Here is a 24941-nt window from a genome sequence, read left to right as displayed (position 1 = left end):
GATATTGAGCTGAGATTTTGGGATATTGTTTGGGATGGTCTTGTGTATCTCATTTCAGTTGGATCATGATTTGGTGCTCCTCAAGTTATCTTTCTTCGTGATAGTTGCTGATTGGTTGTATTCTTGAGTTTCAGATGTTGATAGATGAAGATTTGACAAGTGGTGTTGGTGTAGCTATTTGTAATGATTCTAACATGGTTTCTGGTGTTTCCTAGTCGTTTCCTTTTTTTTTTATGATCCACATTAATTGTTGTGTGAGTTTTTGGTGGTTTTCATGAATCGGTGATGATCTTCGAGTTATGTGGTTTTCTTGGTGGTGTAGCGTGTTGTGGTTGATCTTGGCATGATTTCCGATGGAGTTGAGTATTTGGGAATTTGAATTAGGTCCATTTTATGTCATCTAAATCATTATATTGGTCCGGTGGTCAATCGTTGTATGGTTTGATGTAATTTTGTAATTGTGAATTGAGGGTTTAGCCAACTTTGTTGTCAAGGTTGATGATTTGTATATATAGGAGATATATTCATATAATTTAGGTGTCGAGATTGTGTCTGTATTATCAAAGAATAGCTTATGTGTGAACAACGATTCATCCTTCGACATTGTAATTGTGGAGAGATTGGTGTTGCTGAGCAAACAATTATGCTTAACTAGAACTGTAATTAGACATTTGGGGATGCTATTCTTTTAGTTCATTTCTTCCGGATTGTAGTCTGAATCTTGTTGTAAGTCAGTGAGACTTCCCTGAGGGTTGTAGCCTTTCAGGTCATTATCTTTTGAGTAGTGAGCTCTAGGCATTGTGCCTAAATGTATGTGCATTCCCCATTGTAATATTTTCACATACTACTATAGAGTATCATCTTACTATGGGTAGGTTCCCACTATGGTTTTTCCCTTAATCAGGTTTTCCATGTCAAAATCTTGGTATTGTGTGTTGTGCTTTCAATTTTTTTATCTTTATTGTTACTGCAGTTTATCAAATCTGTTTTTGTAGTTAAGTTTGTGAAACTGGTGAAAACTGATTCACCCCCCTCTCAGTTTTCCTCCTCTTTGCTGCTAACAATTGGTATTAGAGCTAGATCCGGGATGGCAGCTGTAGGTGTTATCTTTAAGAAGGATAGTCTGAGGTTTGATGGAAGTAAGTATGCTATATGGAAGAACCGGATGGAAGTGCACTTGAAATGTCTTGGAGAAGATTATTGGAAGATTACAAAAAATTCCTATTCTACTCCTCCAAATGGACCGATTATTGCTAATGAGATCAAGGAAGCTGAACATAATATTAGAGCTAAGGAAGCATTGCTTAGTGCCCTAATTGATTCTGAGATAACAAATGTAATGGGACTTTAGATTGCACATGAGATCTAGGAGAAGCTTGAAATCCTATATGAAGGTGATAAAAAAGTGAAAGTTGCTAAGTTATAGAGTTTGAAAGGAAAGTATGAGATGTTGAAGATGGGAGATGATGAGAACATATTCTCTTTCATGGCTAAGGTGATTGATCTAGTCCTAGGTATCAGATGTGTTGGTGGAACCCTCAAAGAAGATGAAATTGTTGCTAAGGTGTTGAGATCTTTGCCTCCTTATAAACATAAGGTTTCTGCTATTGATGAGATCTGGAGTGTGACTATAGTGACAAGAGATATGCTAGTTGGAAAGATTGTTGCATTTGAGCTGAGCGAGTTTGGAGAATCACATGGAAAGTCTAAGACTACATTTAGAGAATTAACATCTATATCAAAAAAGTAGAAGTATGATCCTAATGAGTGCAGAATATCTAGATATGAAAAAGAGAAGAGAGATGGAAGAGAAAGAAAAAGAGTTGGATGAGCTTGAAGCATTGATTGGCCAGAGATTGCCTAAAGGAGCCAGTAAGTATGATGGAAAATTTTGTTTAAAATATTTCTCTTGTAATAAGATAGGACATTTTGCTTCTAGATGCCCAGAGAGAATGGCTAAGTATGACATGCTTGATAAGTTTGATAAGCATGATACCTGAATGATAGATATGAGAAGCATGAGAAATATGATAAACCTTACAAGTCTAAACAGAAGTATAGGAATCAAAAGAGCTGCTATTATGCTACTGATGAAGGTGTCACAAATGATGAATCTAAAGGGGATGAAGTTGTATTTATTTCCATTAAGAAAGATGAACTTGTGCTTGTTGATTCCATAAGTTGTACTATTGAGGAGAAATCTTTAGCTACTAAAGTTGAAGAGAAAGATGAATGGGTAATTGACAACGGTTGTTCACATCATATGACTGGTGATAAAAGCAAATTTGTGAGTATGGAAAGGTATGATGGTGGAATAGTTATATTTGGAGATGACAAAGCCCATGTGATCCATGGGAGAGGTTCTATCTCTTTTGATGGTAAGCATAACACTAATGGTGTCTTATATGTTGAAGGTTTGAAGCATATTCTTTTGAGTGTTGGACAAATGTTTGATAAAGGTTATGATCTACAATTCAAGAATGGAAAATGCAAGATCCTAAATACCTTCGGTATAGAGATTGTATCTGGAACTAAGACTGAAGGTAACATTTTTCATTTGAATGCCGGTGAGAAAAGTTGTTTGATTGCTCAGATTGATGAGAGTTGGTTGTGGCATAGGAGAATGTGTCATGTAAATTTTGATTCAATGATTAAGATCAATTCTACACAAGTTGTTAGAGATTTTCCTAAGATTATTAATCCTGCTAATCCGGTATGTAAGGAATGTCAGTTGGGTAAGCAAACAAGGATTTCTTTTTGAAGGAGAAATCAGAAGCATTGGACAAGTTCAAGATATTCAAAGAAAAGATGGAGACTAAGTTTGGACTGAAGGTGAAATGTCTAAGATTTGATAGAGGTGGAGAATTTTGTTCCGATGATTTCAATTCATTCTATGAGAAGCATGTAATTAGAAGACAATTATCTGCTCCTAGAACCGCTTAGTAGAATGGATTTGTTGAAAGAAAGATCATAACTATCTTGAATGTTGCAAGGACTATGCTGATTGAAGGAAATGCTTTGAAGATCTACGGGAGAGAAGTCATTATGCATACTATGTGCATGGCTGCTAGATATCAAGTTGATCCAAAAGAGAGGCATGTTACTGCTATGAAGAGGATATTCAAATACTTGAAAGGAATTGTAGATTATGGTTTGTGGTATCCGAGGAATGATGATTTTATGCTATGTGCTTACACTAATGCTAATTGGGCTAGTGATGTTGATGACTAGAAGAGAACTGTCAGTGGAGCATTCTTTTTGGGAAAGAAATTGGTTTCATGGGCTAGTAAGAAACAATATTCAGTATCCTTATCTATTGCTGAAGTTGAGTACATTGTTGTTGCTAGTGATTGCACTCAGGTAGTTTGGATGAAGCAAATGTTGAAGGATATCAGAGTTATCTATGATGAGCCTAATGTGATATACTGTGATAATTATAGTGCTATTAACATTTCAAAGAATCTTGTGCAACATTCAAAGACTAAGCATGTGTCAATCAAATATCATTACTTGAGAGAGAAAGTCAGTGAAGAAAAAGTGAAGCTGGAGTATGTATCTACAAAGGAAAAAATTGCTGATATTTTTACTAAGCCTTTTCCTGTAGATACATTTGTCTATTTGAGAGACAAGTTAGGGGTATCCACCCCTCCTGGTGTCAACTAGATACATTGAGTTGCATCAATCTTGTAGATTCAAAGTCTTATCTTTTTATCCAAATTGGTGAGTTGGTGCTTCTCCTTTGCTGGAGTAGTCTGTGTTTTAGAGGAAGAGAATCCTGAGATTCATGTTTCTATTTTGGGAGAGAGAGTTTGATTTTCTTTTTTGAGACCTTTGGCATTATTGTCAAAGGGAGAGAGAGATCATGTGAAAAATTGCTTTATATGTCTTGATCTTAGGGGGAGTTTGTTGGAGATAACTTCTTTCTTTGCATTGACTGTTTTTCACATTCATTGTTGCCATTAATGCCAAAGGGGGAAATTGTTGGATATTATTGGTCATTTCTACTACTAGGATATGTTATTATAATTTATGTCAACATATTCCTATAATTTTCTATGATGATTGCAGATTGAGAAGATCTTATGATCTGGTTTTGCAGTTTTGGCACTTTGCTGAGTTCAATATTTCCTTCGGTATATTCCGATGTGATTAGATATTGAGCTGAGATTTTGGGATATTGTTTGGGATGGTCTTGTGTATGTTCATTTTAGTTGGATCATAATTTGGTACTCCACAAGTTATATTTCTTCATGACGGTTGCTAATTGGTTGTATTCTTGAGTTTCAACTGTTGACAGATGAAGATTTGATAAGTGGTGTTGGTGCAACTATTTCTAATGATTCTAACGTGCTTTCTGGTGTTTCCTCGATGATCCGCATTAATCATTGTGCGAGTTTTTGGTGGTTTTCATGAACCAGTGATGATCTTTGTGTTATGCGGTTTTCCTAGTGGTGTAGCGTGTTGCGGTTGATCTTGGCTTTATTTTTAGTGGAGCCGAGCATTTGGTAATTTGAATTAGGTTCATGTTATGTCATGTAAACCATTATATTGGTCTGGTGGTGGACCATTGTATCATGTGATGTAATTTTGTAATTGTGAATTAAGGGTTTAGCTGACCTTGTTGTCAAGGTTGATGATTTGTATATATAGGAGATATATTCATGTAATTTAGGTGTCAAGATTATGTATGAATTATCAGAGAGTAGTTTATGTGCAAACAAGGATTCATCCTTCGACATTGTGATTGTGGAGAGATTGGTGTTGTTGAGCAGGCAATTGCGCTTAACCGGAACTGTAATCAGGCATTTGGAGATGCTATTCTTTCAGTTCATTTCTTGCAGATTGTAATCTGAATCTTGTTGTAAGTTAGTGAGACTTACCTAAGGGTTGTATCCTTTCGGTTCATTATCTTTTGAGCAATGAGCTCTAGGAAGTGTGCTTGAATGCATGTGCATTCCCCATTGTAATATTTTCACATACTACTATTGAGTATCATCTTACTGTGGGTAGGTTCCCACTGTGGTTTTTCCCTTAATCGGGTTTTCCACATTAAAATATTGGTGTTGTGTGTTGTGCTTCCAATTTGACTATATTTATTATTACTGCAGTTTATTAGATCTATTTTTGTAGTTAAGTTTGTGAAACTGGTGAAAACTGATTCACCCCCCCCCCCCCTCTTAGTTTTCCTCCTCTTTGCTGCTAACAATGTGGTCATACACACTAGGCAGAATGACACTTGTATGATTGCATAAATTTCTCATCTTGATGTATTGATCTAATCCAAAACATATGCTAGAAAAGATCATCAATTTAAGAATGCACCTAAAAATACTTCACTTACTAGGAACTCAGTAATTGTCAAGTACTATTTTATGTGGACTTTCTAAATAATTTCTTATTGACCACTAAATTTCATTGATTTCGTAATGGTTGAAATTTATTAGAATAAGAAGATAACAATTTATAGAAGCTAAAGGTTGGAGCATTGAACAAGATAAATGAACAAAAGAATCAAATCAAAGATACAAGTAAGAAACTTGACAAAAGTAAATATTGAAAAATATTTTCATCTTCTCAATGTAGCTATGCAAACTTGATGCAAAGTACAGAGTTCTTTAAGAAAAACTTGTAAATATTGTCAAAATTACCTATATTACCAGTACTTTTCATATATCTCTTTAGCTTAACACCCTAATAAATCAACAGGGTGGTGTGAAACTTCTTCATAACTTGCCATGGCATTTCATTGAAATCTCTATACTTTGTTCTATTTTCTGCAATCTACTTTTCAATATTTGTACCTCAGCTAGGATTTGGGAACAAATTTTACAGTGTGGTTGTTCTATGATAGCCTCACTAGGCGCTTTTCAATGGAATCTAGAGTTGTTTTCAATGGAATCTTTAGTACCCAGATGATGAGTGGTAGACATGTGCTTCATTTTTGAATAAAAAATGATTGTGTTCATCTTGTTGGAGAACATGTCATCTTTAGAGAACACAAGAGGATGTAGAACAAAAATATCAATAGGTTTTTCATTCTCTACAATACATTATGAAAGAAAGTTATTAGTAAGTTAGTTATTTTTGTAATAGTGCCAATGAAGCTAAATATTTACTGACATAATCTATTGGTTTGCACTCTTATTATAGTTAATTGATATAGATAAAAGATGCAAATATGAGATGGATTTTAAGTTCATATTCATTCATGATACATAATCAATGTGTGTGTCATCCAAGTTTTGTATAATTGCAGTTGAAAGATTAGATGTAACAATATTAGCATTGTTCAAAAAATTAGTTGCATTGAGAATACACAAAGAGATAATATAACTTACATTGTTGTTTACACTTTCTTCATTAGGATATCTGATTTTTGAAACTGGAAAGTGTTGTTGGACTATTATATCCAAAAAATATGTACCCGGATAACTAACCTCTGTAGCAACTTCATTGACTTTGGTTATAAATGGATCGAATACAAGTGGATCACAAGAAGCAATTGACATTTCACAAGTAGGATTGTCAAATAATTGAGTAGGCCAATCAATTTTAGTGTGGTTAGGCAAAGTGCTCTTGGAAAGATGGAAATTAGGAGTTATGTCATTACTATGGCTGAACATGGAAGATGTTTGATGATTAAAATTAAATGAGGGGTCCCAACATGAAATAGACCCTAAATTAATAGAGTTGTCAAAACTCATTTTTGGAAAAGAGTCTTGAGAATGAAGATACTTTGAAATAAATGAAGGTGTAAAATTACTGTCCATATTAGAATTTTTCAAATACTGGTTTTGCCAGGTATTTGTAGTTTCAACACCACTTTTGTTTTTGTTGTTGGTTGTAGCCTCAAGAACAACATCTTGTAAATATTTGCAATTACCTTCGACAAGATGGTCATTGTCCCCTAATACATATCCTAAATTTGTCCAAATAAAATTAGAGGATGGATGTTCCATTATCTTACTAGATTGAACTAGGAATGAGTCTAGTTTGGAGCTAGAATCTTGTTTGGAAGGTGACATAATATCTCATTTAAATAGATTGTATGGTAGTGAAAAACTCTAATCAAAATTTCTATTTGCTCCAACTTTTTTCATTGATCTAGCAACTATGTCACAAGCATTAGCTGCTTCTTTACTTGCATCAAATGTGCCAAGCCATTGATGACGCTTAGATTCAGGGTCTCTAATTTCTACAACATATCGATCCCATGGACGTTTCCTGACACCTCTATACCTATTTTGCTTTCCACAATATTTGCATTTCTTTGAATTCAATTTTAGAAGCTCATTTAGTTGATTTTCTTTGACAAACTCCTCAGAACTTGATTGCATTGGCAATTTGTCCACTTTATTTTTGGATTCCCTAGTTTAAGTAGACATTTGCATCATTATGTGTATTGCCTTTACTATAGATTTGTTTATTAAATTTGGATTATCAACTACTAAAATTTCAGCTCCTATATCTTTGAAATAAAAGTGTACCTAGAAATTGATTTTAAGGTATATGCTCATAATTAGCTGTGAAAATGTATTATAATGTTATGTATTTCAAGCAGTTAATCAAATTTATTAAGCATGTTTACAAGAATGAGAACAAAAAATTGGTTGTGGTACATACTTGAATTATACTTCTTAGTACAATTGCTGGTAGGTACAAGTCCACTTTCAACACTTGTTTAAGTAGAAGAAATGCAAGTTTAGTATTTTAGATATGTATGCCAATAAATAACATGTTAGACAATCATTTGTATGCACAAAGAAAATGATTTTGTATAAACAATTGATTTCAAGGTAGAAAATCTACATTGGAATAAGCTTTATATTAGATAAATTTGAAAGCTTAGGGACAAAGTAAATAGTTCAATTTTTCTTTTAAAAATAATTTTTAATATAAACATGAAAAATTGATTATGAATTAGGTAATATTCAATTGAAAAAAATTATTTGCATGAAATTGTACATGATATTCCTATTGGCAATTTGGAATTGATTATGTGTTGCATTGATGTTTTGTCATTGATGGCAACATCGGTTGTTTTGGTTTTTTATCGGTTTCCAATTGATTTCGGTAGAGTGGTTGATTATGATATTGATCCAGTAGGATCTTATATGATTTGGTTTGTGGAATTGGTTTGGATCTATCATTCATCTTATTTAGATGTATATTACAGTCAGTTGGTTCGGTATTTGATGACTCAGGAGCTATCATTTATTCTAGTAAGCCTTTTGGTCACCGGTAAGGGTTTTACCGACAGAGCTTTGTTGAATATCTTTTGATGCACGCGATAAGTGGTGTTGGTGCGACTTCTAGATGGCTTTTCAGGATGTTGTTGGTTATCTTGTTCATGTTCCAGTTCATCGGTGGTGTTGGATTTGGTTTATGGTGACCTACTTTGGGTCCAGTGTTATCTAGGTTATGGATTGGTTTCTGTAACATGTTGGAGGATGTTCCTGATGTGTTATTGACAAGATTTAATGATTTGTTTACATTGTTTTCGGCCTAAGCCAACATAGTTGATCATTGGATTATGAGTTTATGTTATGAACTTATTCTATTATCTTTTAGGTGGCTGAACTAATTGTTTAGGTCCCGGGTTGGTATAAATATGATGTAAGATCTCTTTGTAGATCATGGGTTGATAGATCAAGGTTATGAGATGATCTGTGTGTGAATAATGTTGTAATCATATGTAGAAGGTTTGGTCGATTATAGGTGACCGAATTGGGTTTGTGAGAGAGGTTTAAGGCCTCTGTTGTTGAGCTTAACTGGAATTGTACTCAGGCATAGGAGATGGTATACTTGTAGTTCACTCTTCTTTCCTGATTGTAGTCTGATGTTTATGTAGTCAGTGATGCTCCTTTTTGTGATTAGTAGTGCGCTCTAAGCTATTGGCCTTCCTGCATGTGTAGGCCACTCATATTGTAATCACATACTTACTACAAAAGTATTACCTGACTATGGGTAGGCTTCCCACCATGGTTTTTCCCTTTACCAGGTTTTCCACATAGAAATCTTGGTGTCATGTGTTATGGATGGATGGTAACTTTTCTATGATTTATGTTTATATTTAAATGCTTTATCAGTCATTCCGATATTTGGTTTATGCATTCTAGTATTAAGTTTATGTGTTTCGGTAATAAGGATTTAAATGCTTAAAGTTCTATAATCCAGTGACAATTGATTCAACCCCCCCTCAGTTGTCCTCTGGTTATCTAAGTTGTCTAACAAATCCTGTCTCAAGAAAGAGACATATTATTGATGAAACCCTAAACATAAGAATTTTTAGTATACATTTATATCATTTAATTGATTTTGATTTTACCAAGAACATATAACTAAAAGAGCATAGTCAATGTACAAAATGATAAGAACATGTTACTAAAAGAGCACAATACATCTAGAACATATTAGTAAGAGATCATAATAGCTCTAGGATACATAAACAATATCCAACATAATATCTAGATTTTTTATGTTATTGTTCATTTCATGGGTTTTGTTTGCATGTAAAAACTTTCTGATACCAAAATGCATTGCATAAGCATGGCATAACTTATTAAGGAAGCCCTCTATGAGAATATTGCTTACAGGTACATGGGAATGAGTTGTTGCACAAAGAGACTTCTCTGAAACAATCGTCTCACAATCTAGAAAGGTATCAATCACTATAAATATGATTCTCATCACAACTAGCATGTGAATCATCTGTATCAAATGTGGAAATAGTGAATGTTGATGGGAGAGCTAGATCCCTGGGTGTAGGGTTGCGCATATCAAACTAGTAAAGCCTTTGAAAGATTCATTGCTACAAGTGCCAAGTGTTTATATGTTTATTCCATAGTGGATAGAATTCACAAATACTTTGGGTCCAAGTGGGGATTTATTCCCAAGCAATTTTGTGTATTCTTTCATGAAAGGGTTGGGTGAGTAAAACCCCTTGTGGTCTCAAATGGTCTATAATTTGTCTGTTCCACTGAGTGTTTGATTTAGAAGAAAATTGAATTCTAAAGAGCTATCCATGATAGTGGAGTTGTGGTAAATTTTCTTTTCCTGGTTGTGGCCCTTTGAACATAGTGCTTAGCCAAAGCTATCCATTTTGTTCCCAAAAGGGTTGTGTAATCTAATGAAGTTGGTTGCATATAAACTTCGCTAGGGACATGATACCATTTTTTTTAATTACAATGGGTGCATCCAATTAATTCAATAAGCTTTGGATCCCTATAGAAATGATTTAAATTTCTAAGACCTAATGGTCTGAAGGTCAGAAGACCTCTTTCCCACATAAACCTTTTGCAAGAGAGGTATGCTATTTGGTCATCCTCATAAAAAATTTCAATATTGTTATGCTCAATCATATGGTCAACAACAATTGTCTTTGATTTGATCATATTGATTTTGCTGGTATTTCTATAGAGGGAGTCTACAAATAATTTTTTTGATCCTTTGAAATGGTTTGCCTCAAAACAAAAGGGGGGAAGAGATTCTACCCACTAGTGAAGATGACTCTTTACATCACCTTGTTTGTAGATTATGCTTTGAGAAATCCTTGAGCATTCTGCAACTCACACCTGCCAAAAAAATGCTTATGATGAATAGGAAAAATTGAAACATTTTGTGTTGGGCATGAGATGTCTAGTGAAAATTTGATTTGTTATTCTAATAAGCTTACATGTCCTTGGACCCCATAACCTTCTGTTGGTTTAGGACTAGGCAATTGTCAGAACAAGACTTATGTAAGAATTCAGAATTGTGAGAAATGTTTTCCAGTAATTAGAAGATGCATTGCCAGTGTGTACTCAAAATTTGAAAATGATAACCGAAATAAACTAAATAGAAATAACTTTGGTTATAATCTTAAATTTACTAAGAATTATAAAAAAATAGTGAGGTCAAAGATGTAATCAAAGGTCTTATTTTCTATGGCATAATATCTATAGTGTAAAATGATTTCTTTGCTTGGACTATCTTTGGAAGATTATAACATGGGGTTAGATTTAAAAAAATGTTTTAGTAGATTAGATAGACGTCCTCTGTTTAAAAGAGCATAGTCAATGTAAAAAATGATAAGAACATGCTACTAAAAGAGCATGATACATCTATAACATATTAGTAAGAGAGAATAAGGGTAAAAGTACAAACCTGTGTCACACTTTTCCAAAGGAAAAGGCTAACACAACAATAACTGTTCAATTTCGTCGCCATACAAGTGTCATTTTCATTTTGAATTTGAAGATGATGTAGACTGATGAAATGTGTAAAATTTGTTGAAGTTTAAGTCTACTATTTTTTGAATTTTTTTTGTCAACAATTTATATGTTTTTTTAGCTTTAAATTCCATTTTTTTATTGCTGAAAAATGCTGAAAAACAGGGGGTTTGGTTCCCACCTCAAAAGTAAATGTAAATCAACTTTTTTTTTTCTCATTTTGATATCAGTTATAGATCACATATTTATATAATGCATGAAAAAAAATTAAAAAAATTGATGTATATTTTCTTTGTAATAGCATTTGGAAGTCGAATACACCAGAATTTGACAGTTTTTGTCTCCCACCATAATTTGTCTATTCAATTTATCATAATCCAAAAACTAAAAATATCCTTTTAGAGAAGACTCTCTCTTCTAGTGAACCATATTTTTTTCAATTTTTTTTGAAGTGATTTGATATTTGTTTTTGTTTTTCAAAGCAGACTCATATCGAACAAAAGAATACCTAGTTGTAGTATTTTTTATTTTTTATATATTAAATGTAATCAAAACATTAAAAAAAGTATATGAGTAGAATCGTGACTTTGATCTCTAAAAAAGTGTATTTTAAATTTTTTTAATAAGTTTAATTTACCTATTGAATTTTGTTGTAGAAGTGACAAGTTTGTGAAAATCATCATTTTTGTTGATGTGGCTGCCGCTTGGCATTCCACATAAGCCGTTCCGGCCGGAAACGTTCCGGCCAAAAATATTCTAGCCAGAAGGGTGCGGGCCTCAACTGTGAGGGCCGACACGACCGGTCACTTGAACGACATATAAAAAAGAATTATTTTTTCCATTAAAAAAACCAAATCAATCAAATGCGAAAATAATAAGAGTTATTTTTGCAAACGATCCTTTTTTTTTCAAATAAAGTAGCATTTTGGAGCGAGTAGGAAGATTATAAAGGGGCAAATATTTCTAATTTTGTAAAGGGGCGAAGATTCTGAATTTTTTTCTGGAAGCCGTCTACCCTTTCCAAGTATGTTATTTGAAATTATTTTTTCAATCATGCTTAATTTACAATATTAGATGTATTTTTGGAAATTAAATATTTTTTAGATTAGCCATATTCTTTAGTCACTGCGATATGACGATAACCATTTCCTGGCCATATATCCAACACTATTTAGTACTAAATTATATTATATTTTATTTCCTAATACTTGACTCAAATTCTCTATATATATATTAGCTAAGTGATTTCAAGCAATTAATGTTAAATTAAATCACGTTCATATGTGCATTGCATATAGTCAAATGTATCTAATTGAAGTATACTTAATTTCTTACTTTTTATCAATGCTCCTAAATTTCTTGAGCCTTATTTTTTCATTTTCTAAATTATAAAAATTGGACTTCAAGTCAAATGATCTAAATGGATGAAATTTATAGATATTGTTTAAGAATGCAAAATTATTTATACATTTCACTAATTACATTTTTTTTGTTAAGAATCGACGAAAGGTTATTAGATATATAACCTTTTTAGTTCAAAGCACTAAATTTTGAAGATATGCATATTTGCATGTGTTGTTTTTAGGTTCAAAGCACAAAATTTTGAAGATCTAATTTTTTTTTGCAATGGGGAATAAGAGGACTAGATCAAGGTTGTATGATCGTAAAAGGGACAATAAGATGAAAGGTCATACAAAATGTAGTCAACAACAATCTATTGTTGTTCAAGATCAACCTGATGATGTTCAAGAAACATCTACTGAGGTACGAGATGATTTTTTTTTTCTGGTATGGAAAATTGATGGAAATGGATGAAGATAGTCTTTTCAATGAAATTCCATCTAAAGATATGATACCTGAAAGCACATTAAATTTGCATTGTAAGAATTTGTGGGATGATTATTTTAAAAATAAGTCTATTGTTGGAAGAGCACAATTATTTGCTAAGTTATTTAGGAAAAGGGAAATGAAACCTGTTTTGGACTTGTTGGGTGTTGGTAATAAGAAAAGTTCTAGTGATACATTAGTAAAAGAAACTATAATTAAAAATTTACAAGAAGCATTGAATTGTATTGAGAACACAAGTCGAGGTGTTGATTTAAGTGTTGCATGTAGAGCATTGATGACTATGATTACTAGTAAGGAATTGACTCGTAAAAAACAAGCCAACGTAATTTCTCAATTAATGAATGTATCTAGAAGAATTGTTCAAAGATATATTAGGAAGAGAAATATGTTGGATGAAAACATCGAAAAGAATTGGGTAAATATTTGTAGGGTTCCTAGAAAAGACATAATTTCTGAAGATGTAAGAAGACAGGTCATTGTTTATTGGACCAACCAATCTCGTGTTTCTTCCAATAGAAGGGATACTATACAGATGATAGATGAAGATGGTAAAAATATTACACATCCAAAACATTTCTTAGATACAACACAAAGTGAATTATTTGAAGCATTCAAGCAAGAATTTTCAGATGTAAAGATTTGCCAAAGGATGTTTGAGAGATTCCGCCCTTGCTTTGTACGCATAAATAAGGTATGCAAAACTTGTTGTTGTCGAAATCATGTTGAATTTCATCTACACTTGCAATCATATAAGAAGTTAATGGCAACAATTAATCCAAATCTAGTCATTCCTACAAGTACAACACAATTTGTGAAGTCTATTTTATGTGATAAATTAGAAGATTTCGATGAGTTCAAAATACAATGTATAAAAAGTGAATGCAATGATTGTGGATTTTTGAGTAAGATTGTGTTGTAAATGGAGAATTTTGATATTCATGCACTAGTTATATGGAAGAGATTTGAATATGAGACATACCAAAGTAAGTCAGGAACTGAATCCAAAAAAATTATGTTGAAAGAGAGTGAATTGCCCTACATTCAGTTTATAGATAGATTTCGTAATATGATATATCCACATATCCAATATTGTCATGGTGCAAGATGGCAGGCTAAACAGTTTCCTGATTCAAAGAATTGTTTTCCACCAAGTTGTATTCTTTCAATTGTAGTTTTCTCCAAGAACTATACATTTAGTCCTCACACAGAAATTCAAAGCCAATATTATCATTTTGATCAAGTTGCAATATTTGTACAATTTTTCTATAGATATGCACAATTTCATGTGGATGGTATAGAGAGTACTCAAAATGAACGCATTATCATCAAGGAGGTCCATTTCTATACAATGATGATACATGTCATGGTAGGAGCTATGTAGCACATTGTTTTGGAATGTTTTTTGAAGATATTAAAGATCGTGGGATAGAATGTACACAACATTGGATTTGGTCAGCTGGATGTGTCGGTAAGTACATTAGATTTGAAATTGATTATTTAAGTTATATATATATATATATATATATATATATATATATATATATATATATATATATATATATATATATATATATATATATATATATATATATATATATATATATATATATATATATATATATATATATGATTTGATTGTATATAATAGGTCAAAAGTTTAAATATATATATATTTTATATATATGTTATTCATGTCAGGGCAATTTAAGTTTGCAAAATATTTTAACTGGTTATCCCTACAACATGCTCGATGTAGCATAAAGTTTTTGTGGAACTTCTTTGAGAGTGGACATGGAAAAAGAGAGCATGATGGAGCAGGAGCATGTGTGAAGTGTGCACTTCGCCAACATGAACTTGCAGGTAAATTATCTTCACACACACACACACACACACACACACACACACACACACAGATATATATGTGTGTGTGTGTGTGTGTGTGTGTGTGTGTGTGTGTGTATACGTATATATATACATATACATATACATATACATGTGGGTTGTCCAATTTTCTAAAGAAAGAGCTTTTGTATAGGTAACACCATACGTAATTCTAATGATATTATTGAATGGTGCAAAAATCATTTTGTTGGTCGTGATACAACTTACAACAAGCATTATTTTTGGGAAGTTAAAGCTATATATATATATATATATATATATATATATAATTTCTTAAACATTCTTGGTGTTCTTGAATTATTTTTAAAATTCAAGTGTATATATATATATGTATGTGAAATGAACTAAAAGTGACTAAATAATTTTTGTACATTATTAGATATTGATCGATCAAATCCTTATAATTGTCAATCAATTAACGATATTAGAAGTTTTCATCAAGTCATGACTATGGGATTTAGCAAGCCTCGTGTTATTCTTGCAAGAGGAAAATCATGCTTTTGTGGTGATTGCATTGCGAACAACAGAGATATTCATTGTCAAAATATTGCTAATGGATATGTTTTGCAATGGGATATGAAAGATTTTATCACAATGCCTCCTTACGAAGATAATGACATTATTGATATTCATGATCCTCTATGTTCAACTGATTATGAACGTGTTTCCAATTTAGTTGTTACAAGTGTGTGGATGCATATTTTGTAAATTACATATATGTACACGTACAAATTTTTAAATTCTTCATTAATTTAAAAATGTGTAATGAACTAAAATTGCTTGTAATATATATACATGCACGGTCTATTTTCACAGGTGATATTTTTGCAGTGATTGGTGATCCTGACAATACTAAAAGTGTAAATTATTATCTACTAAGATAAACACAACCAAAATGCAAGTTATTGGAATCAGTCAGTGATGATGATGGGCAACAATATCCCACTAGTTTAGTTGTTGTTGAAGGCACCTATTATCAACAAATAAAGATAGATACAAATAGTGTAACATTCATTGATTATATGCCAGGCCAAAAATTTCTACACTACAGTCACTTAGTAATAGCGACAAGATTGCAGTTGGAGACATTGCAAAAAGAGGACGTGGCAACCAAAAGTGGAGGTTGCCTATTGAAGATCATGATTTTTTTTTTGAAATTATAAAAGATAGGGAGGATCCAGACTATATGCACCACGAGCTTTAAGTTCACTTGTCATGTTTGAACAAGTAAAATATATTAGATAGGTTTTATTTTGATAAACTCGTATATATATTTAGATATTTCTAGACATGTGTAGCAATTTGGATAACTTGTGGAAATTTAGTTTTGTTGATGCATTTATTTTTTGTTTTATACATTGATTTTACATGTTTTATTCATCTATGTATTCATTTAATTTTGATTTACACATTTATAGTTTCATTTAATTAATGTTGTATATATAGTTACGCATGTATATATAGTTTCACTAAAATGAGCAACTAATTATGTTGCCTTAAGGTGTTTTAAGTGGTCTTAAGGACATTTAAGGGGATATTTGCATCATTGATTCTTTTATATTTCTACACATGCATGGGTTCATTTTATTAATCTATGTACATTCATTTCATTTATATTTACACATATATTGTTTCATTTAATTATGTTGTTTGGATTCATCTAATTATGTTGTCCTAACGTGTTTTAAGTGGTCTTAAGGGGATTGATTCTTTTATATTTTTACACATGCATGGATTCATTTTATTCATCTATGTACATTCATTTCATTTATATTTATACATATATTGTTTCATTTAATTATGTTGTTTGGATTCATCTAATAATGTTGTCCTAAGGTGTTTTAAGTGGTCTTAAGGGGATTTAAGGGGATAATTAAGGGGATTGATTCTTTTATATTTTTACACATGCATGGATTCATTTTATTCATCTATGTACATTCATTTCATTTATTTACACATATAATGTTTCATTTAATTATGTTGTCCTAAGGTGTTTTAAGTGGTCTTAGGGGGATTTAAGGGGATATTAAATTTTTGAAGTAAGTTCATTAAACATGTACATAAACACTTAACTAAAATGAACAAATAAATTAAATTTTAATGACTAATTTTGTTTAACAATGAACAAAGTTAAAATAGACATAAACACTTAACTTTCACATACACATGTACAATTAACTAGAACACTTACTAAATTCAAATGACTTAGAGATTCTATCATTTAAACACTTAACTTTCAAAAACGTAATTTATCTATAAATAAACGTGAAAAGTAGTATGAAATGTAGATCTATCTAACACATACACATATATGTTTATGAAGTATACATCTATCTAACACATACACACACACACATGAAATATGAAAAATAAATATCTAGTATGTATATACGCATATGAAATGTGTACAATACACATGTATGAAATGTCTAGTACACTTGTACAAATATATATGAAATGTCTATAAAATGTATGCACATGCACATATATATATAAAGAATGGGTCACTCGAGGTCCTGTCCTGAAGTATGTCTCGATCCATGCGCTTGCAATAGAGTATGCACGCATAAAATCATACATTAAAAATTTAATTTGAATGTACTAAAGTAAAAAAATTTAAGTAACATAGATTATGAGAATTTGTACGTAGACAAACATACCTGTGAAGAATCTCTAACATCACCACCATGTGCATGCAGGATTCTAGGACGTCTATGTGATGAGGAGCTCAACCTGCGTGATAGTGGTGCATCCTGCAATGTTGAAATTTTGTTAGATATACATGTGTACACATAAATTCATAACTTGCAAACTAACCCTTTAAAAATAGAACTTAAATATTTAAGATTCAATTAATTTAAAGTTATAATGTATGTACCTATGTCTCATGATCAACAAGGTTGGTGGCAATGTGTAAATCCTCAAACATCGCCCCCTGCGCCTGCAATATAAATTACACATAAACTTGAACATGTACATGTACACGAGGTTGTAGATAAACATACCTCGGGGTCTCTAACACCTCCATTGCGTGCATGCTGGACCCTAGAATATTTGTAGGATGAATGGCTCATCCCATGCAAACCTCGCTCATCCTAGATAATGCACACATTTTGTTGGATATATATATTGGCATTTGACATTATAACAGACAAGGAAAGATTGTTGGCATTTCAATAAGGATATTGAGAAGGTTGTTGATGATTATGGATATAACTGATTAAGGATATTTACTGTCTTAATATTATTATTTTGTCATTGATGTCAAGAAATTGATTTTCTAATTCAGTATGATGTTGCCATATCTTGAGAAGTATGATTTGGTGAGTATAAAGATGTCGGTAAAAGACACAGAAAGAATATGATGAATAAGGGGAGGAATAAGTTATTCAATGGGCAACTATTACCAAGTTAGACAATGATGAGATCATGATGTTTAGATTGTTTTGATATCATACATATGTTATTGATTGTAAGGTTAATACTATACTATGTTACCGAGCAAAGAACCTAGTCGGTAAACCCTAAGGTTATCGCTATCGGTTAATGAAGGTGAAATGTCTACTGAGCGAAGTTTAGTATTTACCGAGTTGCAACCGAGTAATAACAGAATGCATTAAATGATAACATGCATCATTTAATGAAGGAAGCTGATGAGTTGGCTATGATTATATGATTGGTATGCCGTGAATGAAGTTTGTTAAAGAATCTATGGCAAAGGAAAATAGGTAGGAAGATCTACAACTCAGATTGAACCGCAATACCCTAGCAAAAGTTCCAAGAAATGTATGAAAGTTCCTAGACAACGTAAAACATTTTCAGATTGAGTAAGAGGTCTACCGAGTTTGGAAAAACCTAAGAATGCTATGTGTTGAGGATGCCAGATGGGTAAAATGACAAGATCAAGCTTTACAAGTAAGCCTTACACTTCTAAGGGAATTTTAGATCTTGTGCACACTAATCTTTGTGGGCCTATGAAAGTTCAAAGTTATTATGGTGATAAATATTTCATATTATTTGTGGATGATTACTCAAGGATGATGTCAGTAATGTTTTTAAAAGAAAAATTGGAAGCTTTTCAAAGGTTTAAATGGTACAAGGCAAGAGTTGAAAATGAAATAGGAAGACAACTGAAATGTCTTAGATCAGATAGAGGAGGAGAGTTCACATCTGATGAGTTCAACTTATTCTGCAATGATCATGGTATAAAAAGACAAGTCTCTGCACCAAGAACTCCACAACAAAATGGAATTGCTAAAAGAAGAAACATATCTATTGTGGATTGTGCCAGAACCTTGATGATTGAAAAGAAAGTGCCACAAACATTTTGGAGAGAAGCAATAAGCACAGCAGTTTACACCCTGAACCGAGTAAAACTGAAGAAAGGAACCTTGAAGACACCATATGAAATCTGGTATGACAAGAAACCTAATGTAAGTTATTTTAAAATCTTTGGAAGTAGATGCTATGTACACAAAGATGATAGAAATGGAAAGTTTGATCAAAAAAGTGAAGAAGGAACATTTCTTGGTTATTCTTCCAGAAGTAAAGCATTTAAATGTCTGATCAAATCATCTAACAAAATAGTAGAAAGTACAAATGTTAAAATTGATGAATTTGCAGAAAGAAATGATGAAGGAAATTCCAAGGAACCAGAAGATTATGATGAATTTGTCTATGTTCAATCGACAAGTCTTACCGAGAAAACTGTAGAAGGAAATGAAGAAAATATCCAATTACCGAGTGATGAAGAAGATCATACAGAGCCTACCGAGCCTGTATTAGCCAAGTATGTCAGAAGACATCATGCATCAAGTCAGATTATAGGAGATAAGGATGATCCAGTGATGACAAGGAACAAACTGAGACAAAACACATGTCTGATATCTGAATTTGAACCGAGAATAGTGAAAGAGGCATTTAACAGTGAAGATTGGATAAATGCTATGACAGAAGAGATTGATCAAATCAAGAAGAATGACACATGGACACTGGTCCCAAGACCGAAGGACAAAAATATAATCGGTACAAAGTAGATTTTCAGAAACAAGCTGAATGAAAAAGGTGAGGTCATTCGAAATAAAGCAAGACTAGTTTGCAAAGGTTATGCTCAAGAAGAAGGAATTGATTATGGTGAAACTTTTGCACCTATGGCTAGACTTGAAGGAGCAAGAACATTGTTGGCATATGCTGCTTTCAAAAATTTCAAGGTATATCAAATGGATGTCAAATCTACATTTCTGAATGGTATATTAGAAGAAGAGGTTTTTATTGAACAACCTGAAGGATTTGTTGAAGACAAGAATAAAGATCAGGTATGTAAATTGAACAAAGCTTTATATGGTCTAAAACAAGCACCTAGAGCATGGTATGAAAGATTGCACTCTTATTTAATCAAGATTGGTTTTATAAGGACAAGTGAAAACAACAATATGTACATGAAGAATGATGAAAATGAAATACAGATCTCAACCATATTTGTTGATGATATTATATTTTGTGGAAATGACTCTCTATGCAAGAACTTTGGAAATGAAATGAGCAAAGAATTTGAGATGTCATTAATCAGTGAGATAAAGTATTTATAGGTTTACAGATACTGCAAATGAAAAATGAGATTTTCATTACTCAATCCAAGTACATAAAGGAAATCTTGAAGAAATTTGGAATGGAGGATTCAAAACAAGTAAGTACTCCAATGACTGCCAACTACAAATTATCAAAGAATAATGAATCTGCATTTGTTGATGAGACACTTTACCGATCCATGATTGGAAAGTTTCAATATGTTGTTCACAACATGCCAGATATAGCACATGCAATAGGTATAGTTGCAAGATTCTCTGCAAATCCTAAGGAAACACACATGACAACAATCAAGAGAATTTTTAGATACTTGAAAGCCACTGAGGATTATGGCTTAGTATATCAGAAAGGAAATGACTTTGATTTAAAAGTTTATACTGATGCTGATTGGGCAGGCAACATTGATGATAGGAAAATCACAAGTGGAGGAGCTTTCTTTTTAGGAGAAAGACTAGTGAGTTGGCTTAGCAAGAAACAGGGATGTGTTTCACAGTCAACAACAAAAGCTGAATACGTTGCTGCAGCATTGAATTGTACCAACATAGCATGGATCAAACAACTATTGGAAGGTATAAATGAGAAAGTTATTGAGCCAGTAACTATATTTTGTGACAATACTAGTGCCATTAACATTTCAAAGAATCCTATTATGCACTCTAAGACAAAGCACATCTCTATCAAATATCATTATCTTAGAGAAGAAGCTCAAGAGAAGAAAGTGGTGTTGGAGTATGTAAGCACAAAGGAACAAATAGCAGATATCTTCACCAAGCCACTGCCAAGGGACACTTTTGAGTATCTCAGAAGTAAGTTAGGGGTCCTACCCCTATCTTCTACTCACTGACCGAGTTCGGTGAAAGCATCAATTTGATGACTCTACAAAATATCTTTTAGGAGTTGATGTTGATTTACACACTTTAGGATGTTTTCTAAAGGTGTACAAGAAACAATATAGGAAACAATACAGGGAACAGGAATTGAAGACAAAATGCTCTGACCGAGACTAAGTTGACACATAATAGCAGGAATTCACTTCTCAGCGGAAGAAATTATGTTTTAGTTCTTTACTTTTTTGGCATTGTTGTCAAAGGGGGAGAAGACTGGAGAAGACTGGAAAAGACTGAGAAAAGAGGAGAAGACTAATGTACGAGGGAGAATTATGATGATAGGAGGAGAGCATTTCAGCATTTCAGAATCTCACAGCAATCCGAATTAATTAGGTCAAATCAATTGATTTTGCCATCAATGCCAAAGGGGGAGATTGTTGGCATTTTGCATTATAACAGACAAGGAGAGATTGTTGGCATTTCAATAAGGATATTGAGAAGGTTGTTGATGATTATGGATATAACTGATTAAGGATATTTACTATCTTAATATTATTATTTTGTCATTGATGTCAAGAAATTGATTTTCTAATTTAGTATGATGTTGCCATATCTTGAGAAGTATGATTTGATGAGTATAAAGATGTTAGTAAAAGACACAGAAAGAATATGATGAATAAGGGGAGGAATAAGTTATTCAATGGGAAACTATTACTGAGTTAGACAATGATGAGATCATGATGTTTAGATTGTTTGATATCATACATATGTTATTGATTGTAAGGTTAATACTATACTATGTTACCGAGCAAAGAACCTAGTTGGTAAACCCTAAGGAACCTAGTCGATAAACCCTAAGGTTATCGCTATCGATTAATGAAGGCGGAATGTCTACCGAGTGAAGTTTAGTATTTACCGAGTTGCAACCGAGTAATAACAGAATGCATTAAATGATTACATGCATCATTTAATGAAGGAAGCTGATGAGCTGGCTATGATTATATGATTTGTATGCCGTGAATGAAGTTTGTTAAAGAATCTATGGCAAAGGAAAATTGGTAGGAAGATCTACAACTCAGATTGAACCGCAATACCCTAGCACAAGTTCCAAGAAATGTATGCAAGTTCCTAGACGAGGTAAAACATTTTCAGATCGAAGGATACATTGAACCTGGACAAAGTTTGAAGATCTGATGGCTATGATTGATCATGGGAAATGTGATAAAGGAGATTAAGCGGTTAGCTATTTTTTATAAATAAGGAACTGTTGATAAACAATGTATGTGGGCAAGTGTATGCACAGGGATGCTACATAGTGATTACCGAGCATAGAAGCTTGAAGACCTGTTTTGAATAACAGAGTATAGAGCCCAGTAGATGGACAAGATTAGTTCTATGTCTATATTGTATTGAGCAAACAAGAATCTGCTTTAGCATTTTAGATGTGAAGTTGCAGATAGATTTTTATTACTTTTATTTTGTAAAGTGACAGAAAATCTCTTAACCGAGTGGACTTAACAGTCTTATTTGTAAAACCCTCTAGCAAGGTGACATTCTGATTGAGTGTTTGAAATCCTTTAACAAGGTCACTTCTAACAAGGTGAAGATCCTAACAGGTTTGAGGGAAATCCCTTAACCAGGTCACATCTAGAAATGTGTTTGTAATCTTTAATAGGATTTGCTTTTAACCGAGCATACTCTAGAAGAGTATATTTCTTAGTGGGTCCGAAATCCCATAGTAGTTTTTCCCTATTTGGGTTTCCACGTTAAATATGGTGTTATGAGTGTTATGATGTTTATATGCTTTTGAGTTTGCATGTTTAGCAATTTTGGTTATATTACTGAAGTATATGTTACCGAGGTTGAATCTAATGTTTTTATGGAAGATTAAGTTTGTATGATTCACCCTCCCCTCTCATCTTATTATTTTGGCATCTGTACTTAACATTAAGTATCAGAACTATCAATATATATATATATATATATATATTTATATATATAAAATTTAAATCGCTCAAGAAATTATTTAATCAACACCTAGATATCCATTTAAATAGAACTTAAAAACAAAACAAAAAAAAATTAAATTTTATATGTACTCGTGTCTCCTGATGAACAACTGGGTAAGTGACAACATCCAAATCTCCATACATCGACCCTAACGTGATACCCTATATAGTTCAAAAAATACAATCCAATATATATTTAATTAATTTAATCTATGCAGTTCATGCGTACAATCAAGTAGCTATATAAAATATCAAAATTAAAATTAGTAAATTATATATTATATAATTCATACCTCTCCTGCAGCATGTAAGGCTCGTCCAATCCTGCTGATGTCAGAATGTTAGAATCATGCAAGGAGCCTACTACAACATGATCCCCCTCACTGTCTGGCTCCATAAGCATGGTAGTGAACATCCCCAAAAATCCAGTAATAGGGTCTGTGGCTCGATCAACTGATGTATAAACAGGAGGAGGAGGTGTATCCCTACCAACTGCTGTATGCTGGGGCGGAGCAGTAGGATGTGCAGTAGCAATAGGCTGAGAATCTGTATGCTCACAACCACGGCTAGATGTACCCGGTCTACCAAGTGCACTCCTAACAAATGATGGGGCATTCTGTAGTGGGATCCCATGATCCATAGCAATGACCTGATATGCATCCAAGAGATCTCTAGATAAGCATGCGCTCATCTATCGTAAAGGATCTATGTCATGCATGTGTGCATCATCCATCGATGATGGTATGTCTACTCAAACATATGGATCATCACTCGTTGATGCATCATGAATTTTAGTATGAGAGTGGAACAAATATCTACCCACCTGATCTGATGTCATCTCATCCACCTGTGTGGCTATAGTAGCAATACTAGAAAATATGGACTATCGAGTGTCATCTAGCACACTATCTGCAACATGTGCTAGGTCCGCACTCTTGGGAAGAACCACAAGGTTTGGACCAATCAATGCACATTTATTAATGGGTGGGGGTGTACTTGGTTGTCTAAATTTATATGAAAATTTGCCCTTCCCTTGCCCAGCATTTTTCAGAAAATCTGTGTAATCAAACAATACATGTATAGAGAGTATGCAATACATGTATAGAGAGTATACAATACAAACAAACAATGTCTGGAGTGTTTGAGGTGGTCTCTAATTTATGTTCGAAGGGACTAACTAGTTTTGGAGTTGGATGGGGAAACCTATTGGGCCACGCTTGGAGGAAATCAATGTGTTTATGCAAGGGCAACCTTTTTTCTATTATGAGAATGATGCTTTTGCACCGAAGGATATTTGGAAGACAATATCCAAAAATTTATATGGTGTGGAACCAGAGTTGGTGGACTCGTGGAAGTACTAAATTCAACTTCCAGAAGACTAGAGAATTATGCTTTCAAAATTGCCCTTCTATTGGGAGATTGTGTACATAGCCTCTTGGTCTTCTAAGACACTAAAAAGTGTACTTCGAGTCCACTAACTCTGGTTCCACACCATATAAATTTTAGGAAATTGTCTTCCAAATATACTTCAGTGCAAAATCATCATTCTATAATAGAAA

General features: G+C 32.9%; 1 protein-coding gene across 1 annotated transcript; it reads right to left on the bottom strand.

Moving 5' to 3' along the window:
• Window positions 1-7064: 7064 nt before the first annotated feature.
• On the bottom strand, window positions 7065-24073 carry LOC131857703 (ethylene-responsive transcription factor CRF4-like). The gene is made up of 2 exons (XM_059210403.1): window positions 23676-24073; window positions 7065-7368 (listed from the first exon to the last, which is right to left on the bottom strand). Exons 1-2 carry the CDS (start codon window positions 24071-24073, stop codon window positions 7065-7067), a joined length of 702 nt encoding a protein of 233 aa, XP_059066386.1.
• Between the last annotated feature and the right edge of the window lie 868 nt (window positions 24074-24941).

This window comes from Cryptomeria japonica, chromosome 8 (assembly GCF_030272615.1).
Source record: "Cryptomeria japonica chromosome 8, Sugi_1.0, whole genome shotgun sequence".
Classification (NCBI taxonomy): domain Eukaryota; kingdom Viridiplantae; phylum Streptophyta; class Pinopsida; order Cupressales; family Cupressaceae; genus Cryptomeria; species Cryptomeria japonica.
This window is presented reverse-complemented; position numbering and strand designations above follow the sequence as displayed.

Excerpts from the sequence above, each read along its gene's own strand:
- LOC131857703 (XM_059210403.1), bottom strand. The coding sequence starts at position 24,073 with ATGAGCGCATGCTTATCTAGAGATCTCTTGGATGCATATCAGGTCATT. Across the intron at positions 7,369-23,675 it reads CCTTACATGCTGCAGGAGAG|GGAATCCAAAAATAAAGTGG; the intron begins GTATGAATTATA and ends TACTTAAACTAG.